This window comes from Lepisosteus platostomus, chromosome 4, assembly GCF_059453375.1.
Source record: "Lepisosteus platostomus isolate fLepPlt1 chromosome 4, fLepPlt1.hap1, whole genome shotgun sequence".
Lineage (NCBI taxonomy): Eukaryota > Metazoa > Chordata > Actinopteri > Semionotiformes > Lepisosteidae > Lepisosteus > Lepisosteus platostomus.
The window spans coordinates 56,766,405-56,782,519 of record NC_142614.1 but is presented as its reverse complement, the minus strand read 5'-3'; the positions used below and the strand labels follow the sequence as shown (position 1 = coordinate 56,782,519).

The 16,115-nt window shown below is 35.6% G+C and overlaps 1 protein-coding gene across 1 annotated transcript in view; it reads left to right on the top strand.

Annotated features, from left to right (window-relative positions):
- The window catches only part of st8sia4 (ST8 alpha-N-acetyl-neuraminide alpha-2,8-sialyltransferase 4), a 62,490-nt gene extending 55,501 nt beyond the window's left edge, over positions 1-6,989 (top strand). The window contains exon 5 of the mRNA XM_088629959.1: positions 4,372-6,989. Within this exon, the coding sequence (XP_088486085.1) occupies positions 4,372-4,654 (283 nt within the window). The 3' untranslated portion in view covers positions 4,655-6,989. The remainder of the gene's footprint in view (positions 1-4,371) is intronic.
- Positions 6,990-16,115: the final 9,126 nt, after the last annotated feature.

The window sequence follows — 16,115 nt, the reverse complement described above, 5'->3', positions numbered from 1 at the left end:
TGAGGAATGTGTTTGTATCTTTACTATCACTGTGTTCCACTTGCAACTCTTTAACTAGTTACTGTACATACAATACTGACACAGCTAGATAAATTGTTCCATGGTCCAAGTATTTCTAGAGAAACTTTTTGTAGTACCCAGATACACTGATAAGAGATTGGGCATTGAGTAGAAAACATACTAAATTGAGTAAAATTAGAATCTTTGCTTGTAATATTGGCATTGAATTCTTAAAAGCTTTTATTTCTGCAGAATAATTGTTTCAGTTTACTTATGTGAAATATTAAATAGCCATTGAATATAGTCACTCAGAATGATGGTGTTCTTTCTAACAGAGGAAGAATTATATGGTAATTGTAAAAGCTGATTCCTTGAATTTTAATAGAAGTCATAGTATGATTATATGGTAACAGTACTCCTGCGTTTAGATCTCCTGCCAAGTAATTTGGCTGACGCCTGCTGTAGTTTATAGTGTTGAGAAGATGACTAAAATTTTCTAATAAGTCAATGGTGACATCTGTAATGAGAAAAGTGAAGTACTGTAGATCACTGGATTTTGTACATCTTTCAGCCTGAACCACATTGCAGCCATTGTAGCACGGCACCTGTCAACATATTGACTGCAAACGCAAGTATACTATTATGTATGAATGTGCTATTTATGTGTGAAAATGGTCTTGCAGACATGGGACATGACAACATTTTTGTATACAGTATGTGGGCAGCGTAGCATAGTGGCTAAGACTTTGTAGATTCATAACTGGTGTGCTGTACTGTTATACTGTGAGCTGGGTACTTGACCCCGATTTCTCCAGTCTACCTAGGAGGTAGGCTCTGCCTTTAGCTGTTGTCCCATCCTTGGGGGAATCATGTGGTCTTTGTTCACTAAATGCCCAGGAAAGCAGGCCTGGCCCAATGAGCTATTTTGGCTTGAATATGGAAATTGCATACCTAGACATTATTTTAGTGGAAATTTAACAGCAGCAGTTTCCCTCCTATCGGTTTGCCCCCAGATAAGTCCTCTGTTTCTGTGGGGTAATGGGAATACTGTAGATAGTGCAATTAACGCTCAGAAGAAATCAGTTCTGTTGTTCTTCTGTATCCTGCTACCACCATTTAGTAAAGCACGTTCTCAATAGTTGTCTCCTAATCTCATATACCTACAGATATACTTGTGAGTAATTATTTTCTGGCTCATCATGAAGTGGAATTGGCATACTTGTGTTAGACTTGTTTTTCTCTTGATGTCAATAGGCATAATTAAACCCATTTCCTGTGGGAAAAACCTAATTAAAACAATAAAAAGATAACTATTAATTTTGTTATCATTTGTTTCCAGCTTTCTTCAAAGAATGTGAACCTTGAAATAGAGATTCCTGATGAGCAGTGTTACTGACTGGTGCAGGTGGTTAGTCACTTTAGTTTGGCATTGGTAGCAGCTGTCTGTCAGCAGCGTGGCTGATTCATAGTCAGGTCTGGCTGCGGCATTTGGCAGAAGTAAAACAAACAGTAGCTTTCCTGTTGTTACCTATCAGGTGGCAGGAGTTCATTTAGTGTCTGTTGTTCAGTAGAAGATGTTGGACCATTGGTCAAATGTCCTTTGATCAATGTTATGCCAAGGAACACTGCAACATGAGATGCTTTGGGTTTTGTTTTTAGTGTATTCTCTCGCGTCAGTCTTGCTGAACAGTCCGATTCCTCAGCTAAAATGAACCTGTCGTACCTTGTTTTGTCTGTGAAGAAAAGATGATTTGAGTCTTTATATTGCTCACTTTTTTCATAATCTATACATCTGAAGTGCAATTTTAATTATTAAAAACTGAGGTCCTTCCTTAGTTTGTTTTGTGTTGTAAACTCATGGCATCTTAAATATTGAACTTTATGCTGGTTCTGGAGATTGTCCCAATACTGTTTGTATGTAAGAGCACTGATCATAAATACACTTATTTCTAGTTTTGATTAATATCCCTTCAATCTACGCAATATTGTGAATTTTCTAGTCTTACACTTTATAATGTTAATGACAATCATGCACCAACCAGAAAATTTTATATGCTATACTTCCTAAATTATTCCATTGTACTGAGTTTAAAATTGTACAGTATACTGTATACTAAGTGAATTTAGTTTTGCTTATTGATCTCTTCCACCTGCATTGTCTGTCTTCAATTGCTTCATTCTGTGCACTTGTTTGGGCAAAACCCATGACCAAATAACAATCATTACCAGGACTGTTAAACTTCCCTATTACTTTTCTGAAGTTTATCAAGTTACATGGGGCTTGTAATTTGATGGAATCTTGTTGAAAAAGCAAAGTAATTTACATAAAGCATCAATAGACATTAACTTTGTCTGACAGGGCATATCCTGTGAGAAGTGGAGGTTTATGGTGAATCAGGAAACATTAAACAATGTGTTTTGTGGGGAGGTTGGATTTACTCCAAATTATGCAAGAAAAGACAAAGGTTTAGTGTTTCATCAATCACCTTTGACTCATAAAAAGACACACTTTGAGTGTCATGATGATGATGATGATGATTATAGACAGAGCCCACAACTGTATATTTCACTGCTTGCTTCATAAAGGAAATGCACTTTTATGAACAGAAACATGCCACTCTGAAGAGGTGCTAAAATAATTAGCATGTGGAATGATTTATTAAATGGTGAGAATATAATCACAATTGGTGATAGGTGGGATAGATGGGTCAGCCATTTACAGTGCCTCAGGAGCAGTTGGGGTTAAGGGCCTTGCTCGGGGGCCCAACAGAGTAGGATTCCTCTGCCAGCCGCGGGATTTGAACCGGCAACCTTCCAGCCACCGGCGTAGATCCTTAGCCACAGAGCCACCGCTCTGCCCCCTAACTAATTATAGTAGTTAATTGATCTTATTTAAATATTCATTAAAATATTTTAATGAAGGTACGTTATTTCAAAATTGCCAAGACTTTTTTTTTTTAAAGACTTAATTTGTTCCATCTTGGACACTATTACGTGTCTGTATCCTATGCTATTTTGTTTTTTAATGGAAAAATTAGAGGATGGAATAAAAATATTTTTTCAAGGATAATTATCGTAACATCCTACTTGCAGGAGGCTCTTAGTATAACTTTTTTTTAAATTTTAATCTATGTCCAGGAAGCTAAAAACATCACTAGGTCATGCACAACTGGTCACATCACCTGTCTTGGAGCCCTCAGCACTAGCTTCCTGCCAGGTTTCCAGTTCACTTTAAGGTCCTTCTGCTTAAGCTGAAGGCTCCACATGGCTTGGCTCCTCATTAACGTGACAATATGCTATCTGCTTATTCACCTTCGCTTGACCTTTGCTCAGCTGGTTTACTGTGTGTTCATGCTGTTTGCCTGCTCTCTGTGGGTGACAGAGGCCTTTAGTGGCAACTCTCCAAAGCTCTTAAAACACCCCAAAGAAATCGTGTTGGTCAGAAGGCTTTTTTGTGACAGTTTTATCTTCTTATGTGTTTTCTTGGTTTTGGTTTTATTGGTTTTGTTTTGCCTGGTTTTCTTGGTTTGGTCATTTTTAATTTAATTTTGTTTAATTGCACTGTTATGCTCTTTAAAAAAGAGCCAGTTGATATTCTAAAATATGTCACCGTATAGTGAATCAATGAATAATGAAACATCCTCACAATGGCAATGGGTTCTGGAACTCAGAAATAGTCTAGACACTTCTATAAGAAATGTTTGGGGACATTTATTCTTTGTCTTCGTATAGTAACTAAATAAAACAGTTATCAAGAAATGTGTTAATGTAGTATAAGAAAGAAATTCTTATTTATTTATTTTTTAGCTTGTCTATACTTTTATTGTTTTTATTGTCTTTTGGGGGTTTTCTGCTGATGCTTTTGATTGTTGATACACGCAAAATATCTAATACAGAATTAAAGGCATTGCACTATAAATAACTGTTTACCCAGTACTATGGAAATATAAGTGCATTGTGCATTACAGTATTAAAATGAATGAAAATTCTTTGTTCACAATGCAGTGTAAAGTAGTTTCTTAAATTTGTCCTCTGCATCAAATGCTGCCTTGTGGTTTAATCATCAAAGCAACAAATTTACGAAGAAATTGCAGCATATTTGCAAATTAACATATGATGAATCACTATGTAGTATGTACAGTATAATTGTAAAATGTTTTCAGATGGCTTTTAAAGGCACTGTAAAAAATTATTATTATCCTAGTTTCTTGAAGTGACAAAAACAGAACCTGATAAAAAAAAACCACTGCTCGCTTTCAAAAATGTACATTTGTACAGTATGTGGGACTCTGCCTCTTCTGCAATTGCCTGTAGCTTTTTCTCTAGAGATTAGTGTGTACTTTTTCTTATTACTGTTTGTTTCTGTTACAGGTACTGGCTGACAAACAAAATTAATATCAAACGACCCAGCACTGGACTTCTGATGTACACCTTGGCCACACGCTTTTGTGACGAGATCCACCTGTATGGATTTTGGCCTTTTCCAAAAGATTCTCAAGGAAGACCAGTTAAATACCACTATTATGATGAACTCAAATACAGATACTTCTCAAATGCAAGTCCACATAGAATGCCACTGGAGTTTAAAACATTGAAGATGTTGCACAACAAAGGTGCTCTCAAATTGACAACTACTAAATGCACACAGCCTTGATCTTTTTTGGACTATGTTTGCCTCAATGATGGAATATAATCACTTTGGCATGGGATCAGAGAGTTTTAACTGGTAATTGGGATGATTATGTAGAAGGAAGACGTCTGGGACCTGCACTGACAACTGAAATGATTGAGGAAATACAGTCAGTGAATGTAAGAAAACATTTTGCCTGCTAAGTTATGATGAAACAAGAAGCAAGCATATGAGATTTTTGAAGTTCTGAATTCGAAAAGTAAAATAAGTTCCGGACTGATTGAACTAAAAAGAGTCAAAGGTGTAGCGGACAAGCTGGTTGTCAAATAAAAAGGAAAGCTTGGCAGCTGTCAGTTTGCTCAGAGCTTTGTAAAATAATGGCAACAGATCTTCAGAAAGAGGTCAAAAGATATGCTGTCTGCCAACACCCAGTTACAGTACCAAGTCCTCTAGTTATGAATGGTGGCGAGATGAGAATTTCTGATGAGCTGAATGTGTTGTTCTGGCAAGGGATTTGCAGCCGTGGCCCCAAGCAGCTTTTCTTGAGAGATTGATTGGTGTGGCAGGCTTGTCACTGAAAGGGAAGTTGATAAAACAAAGCTGCACAAGGCTCTTTCTTTCCTTAATGCACCACAGCTATGCACATCCATAAACCTGTCAAGGAGTTTATCAGCTGTGACAGCTTGGTGTGATAAAACCTAGGAGGAAGTCACAGGTCAGGAAGTTTTAGTCATGCTCAATAAGGATTTTATATATAGTGGAGAAACATTTTTGGATGTACTTAAATCGGAATAGGTGCCCTTAATATTGGTACCAAAGATTTTACGTGCTGTTTCATTACTGACCTTAATTTAAAATCAAAATACTGTGTGAAAAGTTTAGTACTGTACTGTTGTGCTAATTAGCAGCCTCAGGGCTAAATTATTTTTCTATTTGCATACATGGGAGGTACAGTAATTGCTAAACAGCAAGCTGTTTTTCAGTTCAAGAGATATAAATCTTGAAATGCTGCTTATTTTATTAGACCTTTTTCCTTCATGTCATTCTTAAAATATCAGAATGCAGTTTTATGTAAAAGAAAAAAAAGCTAATCAAGACAGAACATTTGAAATTAGATCATGCACAAAGTATAGATATACAATTATTTTTCCTTTTAAAATCTGCCAATGAAATTAGAAAAACAAACCTGGTTCTTAAGCAAGTGTTCTAAGGTTCTAAGAACCTTAAACTGAAAATGTTTCTGTATTTAGTAATGGCCTGACCCCGTTCTGTGAACATAATTTAAATAAATGGTAGAAACCATTAACATATTGAATAGTTTTTAGTAGTTAGTGATTGTATTTGTCTGGTTGTAAGAGAAGGGTAAGCACAGATTTTGAAAGAAGTTGGAGATTATGATGTTTACATTTTAAACAGTTGTAAAAAATATTTCAAGATTTCCTGCTCATACAGAGAAGAATGTACTTGTGGGTAAAACTGAAAAAGAGTGAAGTATGCTGTAAGATGGTATTTTCAAAGATTTTTACAACCATTTAAAAAAATCATCTCAGTTTACCATTTTTTGTTCCTATACTTAGTGGCTTACAAGCCAAGTTTTGCTGGGTTTTCTGGGTTCTTTTCGAGCTCAGTCAGTGGGAAAGCAGTATTTATCAAGTGTCACATTACAAAGATTTCCAGCTCTTAAGCATCACTTCTGCTCTGGTGTGCATTGTTCTCTGTGAATGCCCACATGGAATTGGTGTTTACTAGAGCCATTTTGATGTCTTTAAATAGCTTCTCAAAGTGTTCATCTTCAAATAAAGGCATTTTAATTTTCAAAAGTCATTCAAGCTAGACCATGGAAATGTGCATATGCAAAAGATTTACTAAAGTGAGAAGAAATACTCATTTTTTTAGGTGGCAATGCGGCCTTTGAGTAATTTTAAGATTACTACTTCTGGCAACCATTTACAATGCAGTGCAGTTAGAAGCACAGCTTGAAAGTAAGAGGTTACTTTATACTTCAATGAGATTAAATTTCACCAAACTAGTGATTCTCATTTTCTACCTAACAAAGAATGAATCATTTTGTATTACTGTATTAATGTTTTTTTTGTGATGTGCATAGATACATCTGTGATGTATATGGCTATTGTGATATGTATGAAATTAATATTTGTATAGGAAGACTGAATACCGACTTTAAGGTGCTGAATGTTGGTGAGTTTTTATTGTTAAAAAAATTTGATACTGATTGTTTTATTATATGTACAGCTGTAAATATACGTTTTCAACTTTTTTTTGTAAATTGTATGTCAAAATGAATATTTCTATGTATCTGTGAAAAGACATTAAAAATAAATTGTTCTCTTTACAAATATTCACACTGATTTAGTCTAATAACATATTTGATGTAAATAATTTGTATTCTTTCTCTGAAATGTATGTTTTTTTTTAAGTCTGATGACATTTCCTTATTTGCAAAGGAGTCCTACTTACAGTAGGTGTGTTACAGTAAGTGTCTACAGTAAGTGTCTTTTCTAGAGAATATGAGAATAACACAAATGTGTATTTGAAAGTATTTTTGACAGTATTTGAAAGCCAGGTAAGTTCTTTGTTGTATCCGTTTCCCATAGACAGAATTCATCACTAAATTTAACATGGAATTCTGACCAGTTAGATTTATAATATACTTAAAAGTGTTGTGAAATATTTGTAGAAGATATTTTCTTTGATCTGACAAATGTCATAGAATGTTCTTCTGAATTTGCACACGCAAAAGGGTGTTCACCAGCATAATAATAGCTGGCAGAATCAATGCAAAGACACAGACTCCAACCATACTACTGACACTGGTGTTCACCCACACCCGAGCATTTATTTGTAACAGTCTGGGAGGGAACATCTTGAGGGGTCATTTCTGCACAGAAAAAAATACAGCTGCTAACAAAAAACAAGGGATTATGAAAATTACGCAGCACTTTTATACCCAGTGATGGGTATTGGCTTGGGAGCTAAAATTTGCAGGCTATACCTTACGCATGAAAATGATCATCTGCAGCGGAAAAGGACTGGGAGTGAGATGACTGAAACAGAGTTGGTTAGCTGTGTTTAAGAAAGCTTGTAACTGAGTTATGCGATTTGGAGGGACCACCTGACAAGTCTCTTCCACACAGCAACAGCTACAGCTGCGAACACAACCACGCATCACTGGACGTCGTGTAAACCAGGTAATGGTGTGAGCTTGCACACCAACTTGGGCAAGACCACCACTTTGAGTTATGTTTCCTGAAGAATCCCATTTCTCATGTCTCATTTGGCAGTGGCAGAGTACATGTTAACAAAATAGATAAGTAAAATAAAATAAAGTGAAGTTTGCTGATAGGTATGTTAAGGTAAAATGTTGTTTTGATGGCAGCAGCATAATAGTTTGGGGCAGTTAATGCCAATCTCTGGTGTTGGCCTGTTGATAATTTCACTGCACAGCATTGAATATCATGCAAATGCAATGATCATACCATCATCCTTGACTTTTTAGGTTTCTTCCTAAACTAGGTAATCAGCTGCTTAAGATAATATATCACACTTTAATGTATTTTATAGTACTTTAACATTAAATAATGACTCAAATCTGTTTACAATAATAATTCAGCACACTAGCAAATATCCAGGTATCCAAAAACAGCTAGTTGAAATTGTTGCCTGAGGCATTTGTCTACTGGCAGACAGAAGATGTGTACATTGTAGACATGGGTTAGATGTCAATAAAATTTAAAGTAGTCTTTTCCTGCTAAACTAATGGAAATTTGTAGAATACACAGGGCTCTTGATAAAAAAAAAACGATTTGCTCATCTAAATATGTAAAATGCTTACAGTGTAAAGAGCATCTGGCAAACTTATTTATTAAACTCTGGGGCAAATAAAACCATACTCTAGGGGTAGTACATAGGTAATAGAGGTGTAGAAATTTAGTCCTGGGGGTAACATCATTGCCTCTTTACAATATATCTTCCTGACCCAAAGTATTGCTGAAAGATACTAAATAGGTCCATTTCAGGCAATAATTTAACTGCTCCAGGTTAAAGCCTTCCACAACCATAACTGGGCACAGGAGTATTAAGTGCCTTGCAAAAGTATTCAGGCCCTTGTACAGTTGCACATTTTATGCTTTTAAGCTTACAATCATTCCAGTTTAAAGTAGCAATTCATATTTTCATACACTCAGCCTTCTCCACACAATCAAATCAAAATGGTCCAAACCCAAAGCCAAACCTTCATTGGCGGTAGATTAAGAATAAGAAAGTTAATGTCCTTGAGTGGCCCAGTCAGAGTCCTTACTTGAATTCTACTGAGAATCTGTGAAATGTACTGTCTGTAAGCACTCTCCAAGCAACTTGAGAAAAGTTGAGCACATCCTCCAAGAAGGATAGGCAAAAATTGCAGCAAATAGTTTACGCATTTTTTTTTGCTTACCCAAAACAAACTTGTGGCTGTAATTGCTTCCATCAAAAAAAGACAAGGTTCATGGGTCTGAGTACTTATGCAATCAAAACATTTCAAGTTACAGTAAATTTCACCAAAAAACTACAGAAACAATTAAATATTTTACCAAATACTAATAAAATATTTCATTATTGTCACTGACGTCCAAAGGGACTAACCATGGTGAGCAGGAGAGCGGAAAAAGATCCATATGCGTAGCGGCAAGACGGGAAAAAGGCCCGGGCTCATAGTGCAAAGAGTTCAGGAATGCCGTATAGAAACCTATGCCCTCAGGGAGCGGACGTGGGGCGCCCTGGTGCTAGGCGGGTCTCAGGACATCCGAACGTCAATGCTGAGCGAGGACAGAGTGCAAGACCCGGAAATATATAGCCCAAGGGAAAGAGAGGGACAGGAAGGACAGCAGACCGGAAACTAGGGACAGGACAGAGAAGGAGCGCCCTCTGGCTGCAGAGGGCGTGACAATTATATCTTTTCTTTTTGGTGACATTTATTGTAACTTGTCTTCGGTCTGAGCAGTCATGTTTTCATTAAAATATTCATTTTAGAAAAATGCATGTGCATCATTTTGCAGTTTCACAAAGTGGGACACCATAGAAAAGGTATGAATAATTCTGAAAGGTACTACATACAGTACTGTAACTAGGCCTTCACGACATTTATATTTTGCTGCCCTTTATACACAGTTATAAAATGCTCTCGTTTTAAAGTTAGATCAATGATGGCGCTTTGACACCAGTTCATTGCTTTATTTGTCTAACCAAACGTTTAGAAGCTCTCAGCCATTTATTTCCTAAAACAAAGGCCTCCTGAACACACTCAATTTAATTCACAGTGGGTGATATTTGTCTTTTTAATTTGTTCTGTTTTTCATTTGTTGTCACTCTCCAGTAGAACATTTCTGGTATAAATTGGAGAAAACAGATCATAAGAGGAAGCCACTCGACCTAGAGAGATGGAGAGCCTCTGCTTGCAGAAAAAGTGCTTTCTGTTCTTCAATTCCTCCTTGTCGTATATTGTTTATTCTACATTTTATGTAAAATACTCAATTTTATTTTCTTTACCAAATTAACTTCTCATTACACTTTCCTAAGAACTTGAGTGCATAATAAGAGCATGAATAGATTTAGAGGAAAAGTATACAGTATGTGCTCATTATCATGTCAAAGGAACATCCTGGCAGGAGAGAAATGGAAGACTTTATAAAACTCACGGAAATTTTCAGAAATAAAAGGAAAATGCAATGATAAAGTGGTGGAATTAGATGTTTTATTTTTATTTTTAAGCTGCCAAGGTTAGTAGCATCACTCTAGCTGTAAGCACAGTGTGAATTACAAAAGACCGCATTTAGAGGAGCTGAACATATGCTCTGACAAAGGTCATCCTGATATTAAAAAAATGGGTAAAGCAAACCTGAATTTGCCAGGTCTAATCACGTGATTCATCCTATCCTTTTTTAATTATATTTGCCATATACGACATAGTATTGCACAAATAAAAACTCTTTATGACTATTTTTTAATTTTACACAGGTGAATAAGCATAGAAGAAGTATTAAAAACATTTGAACTGTTTCCAAAAGAGTCAAAAGAACCTTTTTAAATGGTAACTGAAGCAACTGATGTGTGTCTAATACATTTTACATAGCCATAGTACAATAACTTCTGAAATGTTTTTTGTGCCGCCACAATTAAATGCATTTTGTATCTGTAACTTATTGAACATCCCTATGTCGAGATAATGATACATATACTGTAATTACAGGTAGTGCCAACATTTCAATCATGTTTCTACAGCAAATTAGTACAAGCACTGAATATGAAGGACTTTCAAATGAATTGGCTCTGGGTCCCAGATTTTGCCACAGAACAATGATTATTTACAGTCATATGCATATGAGGTGAAACTCTATGTTTTTAAACATCTTTAATTATAAAACAATATTATACAGTTAACTCCACTCATAAAATTGCTTAATAATACTTTTTTTTTTACACATGAATATTTTATAGTGTATTAGGTTTCAGGATTATGTCATCCCAAAAGACCCTAATTTTGCAATTAATTTTTCTTCACCTGTTTTACATCTCAATGAACTATCAAGGTCTTAATTGAAAGCTGAATCCTAGAGCCAAAGCTGAAGGAAATGTTACAGTTTTTAATGGGCCTGATTTTCTGGCAGTGGTTTGCTGCAAATAAATGGCAGATTGTGATAGAATTCAACTTGTAAAATATAGTGATGTGTAATGACTTACACAGTGCGGAACAGCTGATTAGCATGTACAGTACATTATACGTAAGGTCACTTCATGCAGATCAAAGAGTACTTTTCCCTAGGTGGCTTTTATTGAAAGAAATGTTTGGCAATTTGATTTCAAAAAACAATTTTAAAAAGACACATGAACATAATGAAGAAAAATATATAATGACTTTTGTGTTTACTGCACTGCTTAATCTTTTGTGTGTAACATATCCATCTTCTAATACACAGTCATTGTATTTTTTGTCTTTATTCTCATGTTATAGCCACCCAATTCAGAATCACTGATTATTTCTTTATGTCTTGGCTCACAACTCCTTTTCTGCACCGGAACAATCAAATACGCTTCAAGGTCTCCTTTACTTTATCGGCGAATTAGTGCGTACTGGAGGAGACTCACCACACTGCACATCTAATCTCTCCCCACTGCATGTCTACATCACAGGAGTCCTTGTTTCACTAAGAGCATAGGTGGACCTGGCTGACTTATTCCTACCTTATTGCTGGTGGCATTTTGGTGTCAGCTAGTGACATGCCCAAGGCTCAAGCTCACAATGTCTGGGTCACAGTTCCTAGAACTGAGCCAATCTGGAGACCTTATACCTGCATTTTCACATTGATCTCACATCAGCTAGTTGAACAACATATTAAAAGATCATATGTAGGTAATAAATGTCATGTGTGCAGCCAGTTTTACTTGTAATCATCTAATTAATTATCTGTAATACTATAATGAATTTTGTATTAGACCTTTGCTGTGACAACTTTGTTAATGGTGAAATTGTAAAAGATTAAAAAAAACCTGACAGTGGCAGCTAAATTTTAAAAAATGATCTGTACCATTTAGCAAACCGTTTTTTTTTTAATAAGAAATTTGTCCCAGTCTCTACAGAATGTCAAGAGTTCATAGAACTATGTGTGTGTTTTTTATACCAGAAATGAAGTTACGTCTCCAATAGAAAAATGCTGAGCAACATATATATTTCTGCTGCATGTTACCCAGGTAAGATACAGTTGGTATTTAAATTACTAGGACAATGTGTTACTCCTACGTATGATGTACAGTACCTTTAGCCAAAGTGATGGGGATCACTGTCCATTTCATGTAAACTTCAGCAGAGTAAGAGCTTGTTTACAGCAATCATACAGTAATTCAACTAAGTATTTCTGAGCCTGCTTTCCAAAATACAATAATTAATTCGTATTGCACGATACTTACACTAAGTCCTCAGTTCGATAGATTGCAAAACTGGATGAATGTCATGATGGCTTGTTGTACTGGCATACTGCAAAAATGACTCCAGACTCCAAACAAGCAGTCATGGGAACATGTCAATGGCTGTCCATGTGACAGCTGGAATGTTGTATACAACATGTTTGTTTGTATTTTATTTTGATCAAACAGACTAAAACATAAAATAAAAACAACAGACTTGACAACAGTGATCACATGAACATTCTTTCTGACTTCTCTTGATTTGAATGTCCACATGCAAACTTTGCAGGTGTCTGAATAACTCACTCCATTTACTGTATTTGATATTGTATTATATTGGGTAAGTTTTGAAGAACGTTTAGGTCTCTGCTGAAATATAATTTTTATAAAAACAGTATTTCATTTTACGTGTTCTGATTAAAGTGATAAATGTATACAGTATATATATATGTGTGTGTGATTCCCTTTGCAGTGATGTCTTCAATGTTGTATATTGAGTTTGAAAGTTTTATTAACATTTTATTTAGGCAAAGTTATAAGTATAACTGTCAAAGCATTTGAGTTCTACAGTTTAATTTTCATGACCTGGCCCCTGAATACTCTCTTAAAATACACTGACTTCCCATCCAGAGTGCAGTCCTGCTTCGCTTCACTGTTTCTCAGACAGGCATAGCTTTGCTGCAAGCTCTTGCATGGAATAAGCAGCTTTATGATAATGGATGGATGCCCTCTGAATAAATGATCTCTGGTGTAAATGGAGAAAGTTAAGGGTTTTTGTTTTTAAAATTCACTTACAGTATCTTTCAAGAAGTTATGTGTATAGCCTCTCTAAAAAAATAAATCAATAAGGTGCTACTGGGAAAAGATGTTGTCCTTAAATATCCCTTTAAAACGTTTTTCTCATTTAAACTGTTAGATCGCATACTGCCTATTGGTGAGAAGGCGGATCCATTAATGGCAATGACACTGTTATCCAAAGCAACTTACATTTGGTACTTACACATGCAGCAGGTAATTTACTCAAGCATATTGAAGTGACATAATTTTCTCAAGGATAGAACCACAGACAGGATTTGATTCCACAATGTTCCAGTGCCAAAGTCACAACCACACTACTGTCTGTAATATCTCAAAAATGAAATAGTTTAAGCTGTACAATGCGTCCTGAGTTTTTTAGGATAAGTGTTTTAACTTTTCAAAAAAAGGAAAAAACAATATGTTGGCTGTGGAAACAGATTTTTTAAGATATGTGAATGAAGGGGGAAAGGAGACAAAAACCAAGAAACGTGAGAAATGGTAAAGTGAGATTGTAAAGGGGATAGAATCCGAAGAGATGGCAAACTAGGAGTCAAAAACCAAGTACAAAGTCGAAGACAGAAAACTGAAAGAATGAAAGAACAAATTTAGAAATAAGTTGATCAATTGGGTCGGGGTTATATTTTTATTTAATATATTTTGACATGCACGTTACAATTATTTCTGGATGTTTCATTAGTCTAATTTTGCCTGTTCATTCAACCCAGTTGGACTGATTCAGTAGCTCTCCTGTTTTGTGTGCAGTAAATTTGGGTAATTTAATCCATGTTAGTTGAATCTTTTTGTCTGCAATTTAGTCCACTCCAGATGGATTAAACCACATATATACTGTGCTACAAAAGACTAAGGGGCCTGATACACTCAATCACTGTCACCTTGTGCTGATAACAAATTTAATTTCTAAGGCTATTCTTGGCCTTTTATTGACTTTGCTAGTATTTCCAGAGCTTGTTGTAAATAGAAAATATATTGAAAAAAGGTTTTTAATGTTTATTATTAATATTTTTGCTTTTTGCTGATCATTTCAGAAATGTGTGTTACATAAAAAAATGATTTTTTTTAACTTGGTAATATTTACATTCTTTTTTTATATATACAGTATGAGCAAGTCTTAGAAATCAGCCAAGAACAGAACCCCTATGTAAATGCAGTCTCTAAGGTACCTGACAGGTATGGCAGTTATTTTGCACAAATTTTATTTTGAAGAGCCTGAGACTAGAAGATAATGTAAGACATTTGAGCAAAAATAAACTTTATAGAGCATGACAATGTCATGGTGCTACTTTATTTGCAAAGCATTCATTCAAAGTCTCTTAACTTTTTAACTTTTTTCTCTTAACTAAATTAACTTTTAGATTTCAGAGTATATTTTAAAATGCATTTTTGTTGTTATTTTTATAGAACATATTTTGCTATTTAAATATTCTTTCTTAAAGATTGCTTTAAGAATTTCTATCGGCTTGTAAATTAAAATTGCAGAGTGCTACAGTATATCTCCTTGGTTATTTTATTACTTTGGAGCTGTATCTATTAAACCAGAATCTAGAGACAAAAAAATAGAAACAAATAATTTTTTTTTAAATTAATTTAAAAACATAATGTTTAAATTGTTTAAAGAAAAAAAATACTGAACTAATGCAACTAAACCCTTCTCAACAAACAACAGAAAATCAACTAAAGCTTAACTTAAGCTTAATGTTTGTTTGTTTTTTATTTGTGCGCAATAGGTCTCCTTTGTTTAAACCATGAGCTGTTTTGCTAAATTGATCACAAAGTCTCCCTAAACAGAAGCCTTCTTGGGGCAGGGAAATGGATCCACAACATTCTTATTCACAAGCATATTCATAACAGAGATAATATTTCTGGTTTGTACATACAGTACAACAAATATCAATAAATTGATATGTGTAGACGTATAGAGAGTTAGACCTCCTATGATAGACATAAGTAATCCAGGTCACAACTAACAACTCTTACCTAACAATAGGAAGAAATATTAAGAAACAACAAACCATTGGGCAGCATTCATCCCAGGCATGCCCGAACACACTGTAAAGTAAGAGCAAGAGGTAGTAAAACATACTGTATATGATACGAATAAACACAAAGCAGTTGTGAGATATTATAAATGATGCGGGGACAAGCACCCTCTCTTCACAACATGTTCTTCTTGCTCCTTGCTATTTTAATAAGTACCCTCACCGGGGCTACCTGGAAATGTTATGGAACCTCCTGTGGAAAGATGAGGACCTACTGTACATATTACACTTTAGGTGGGTAGCTGCGTCAGCATGCGTAGGCTGCAAAGGAACAAGTAATAGGTTTATTCCATGCTGAAAAAAAGAAGAAAGAGAACACAACGTTTCGGCCGTGGAGCCTTCTTCAGGTGTGAGAGAGACAAGGCAGTAGGCAAAGGTAATGTAGTGGGAGAACAAAGGCTGGGAGGGAGGGGGGGTTAGAGGCGGGAGCAGGGGACAGATACTGTACAGCGTATCACCTGCAAGTACAGGTGATACTTGCAGGTATCACGCTGTATCACCTGCAAGTACACAGCCACCACCACACTCATTCAAGGCCCCTCAGGACAATTCCGGATCACCACGATGGCATCTTGTACCTCAAGCAACCTTATTTACTGTATCTCTTGCAGTAAATGCCCAGTTTCTCTCTACATTGGAGAAACAGGAAGGAGACTCGGAGACACACCTTCCCC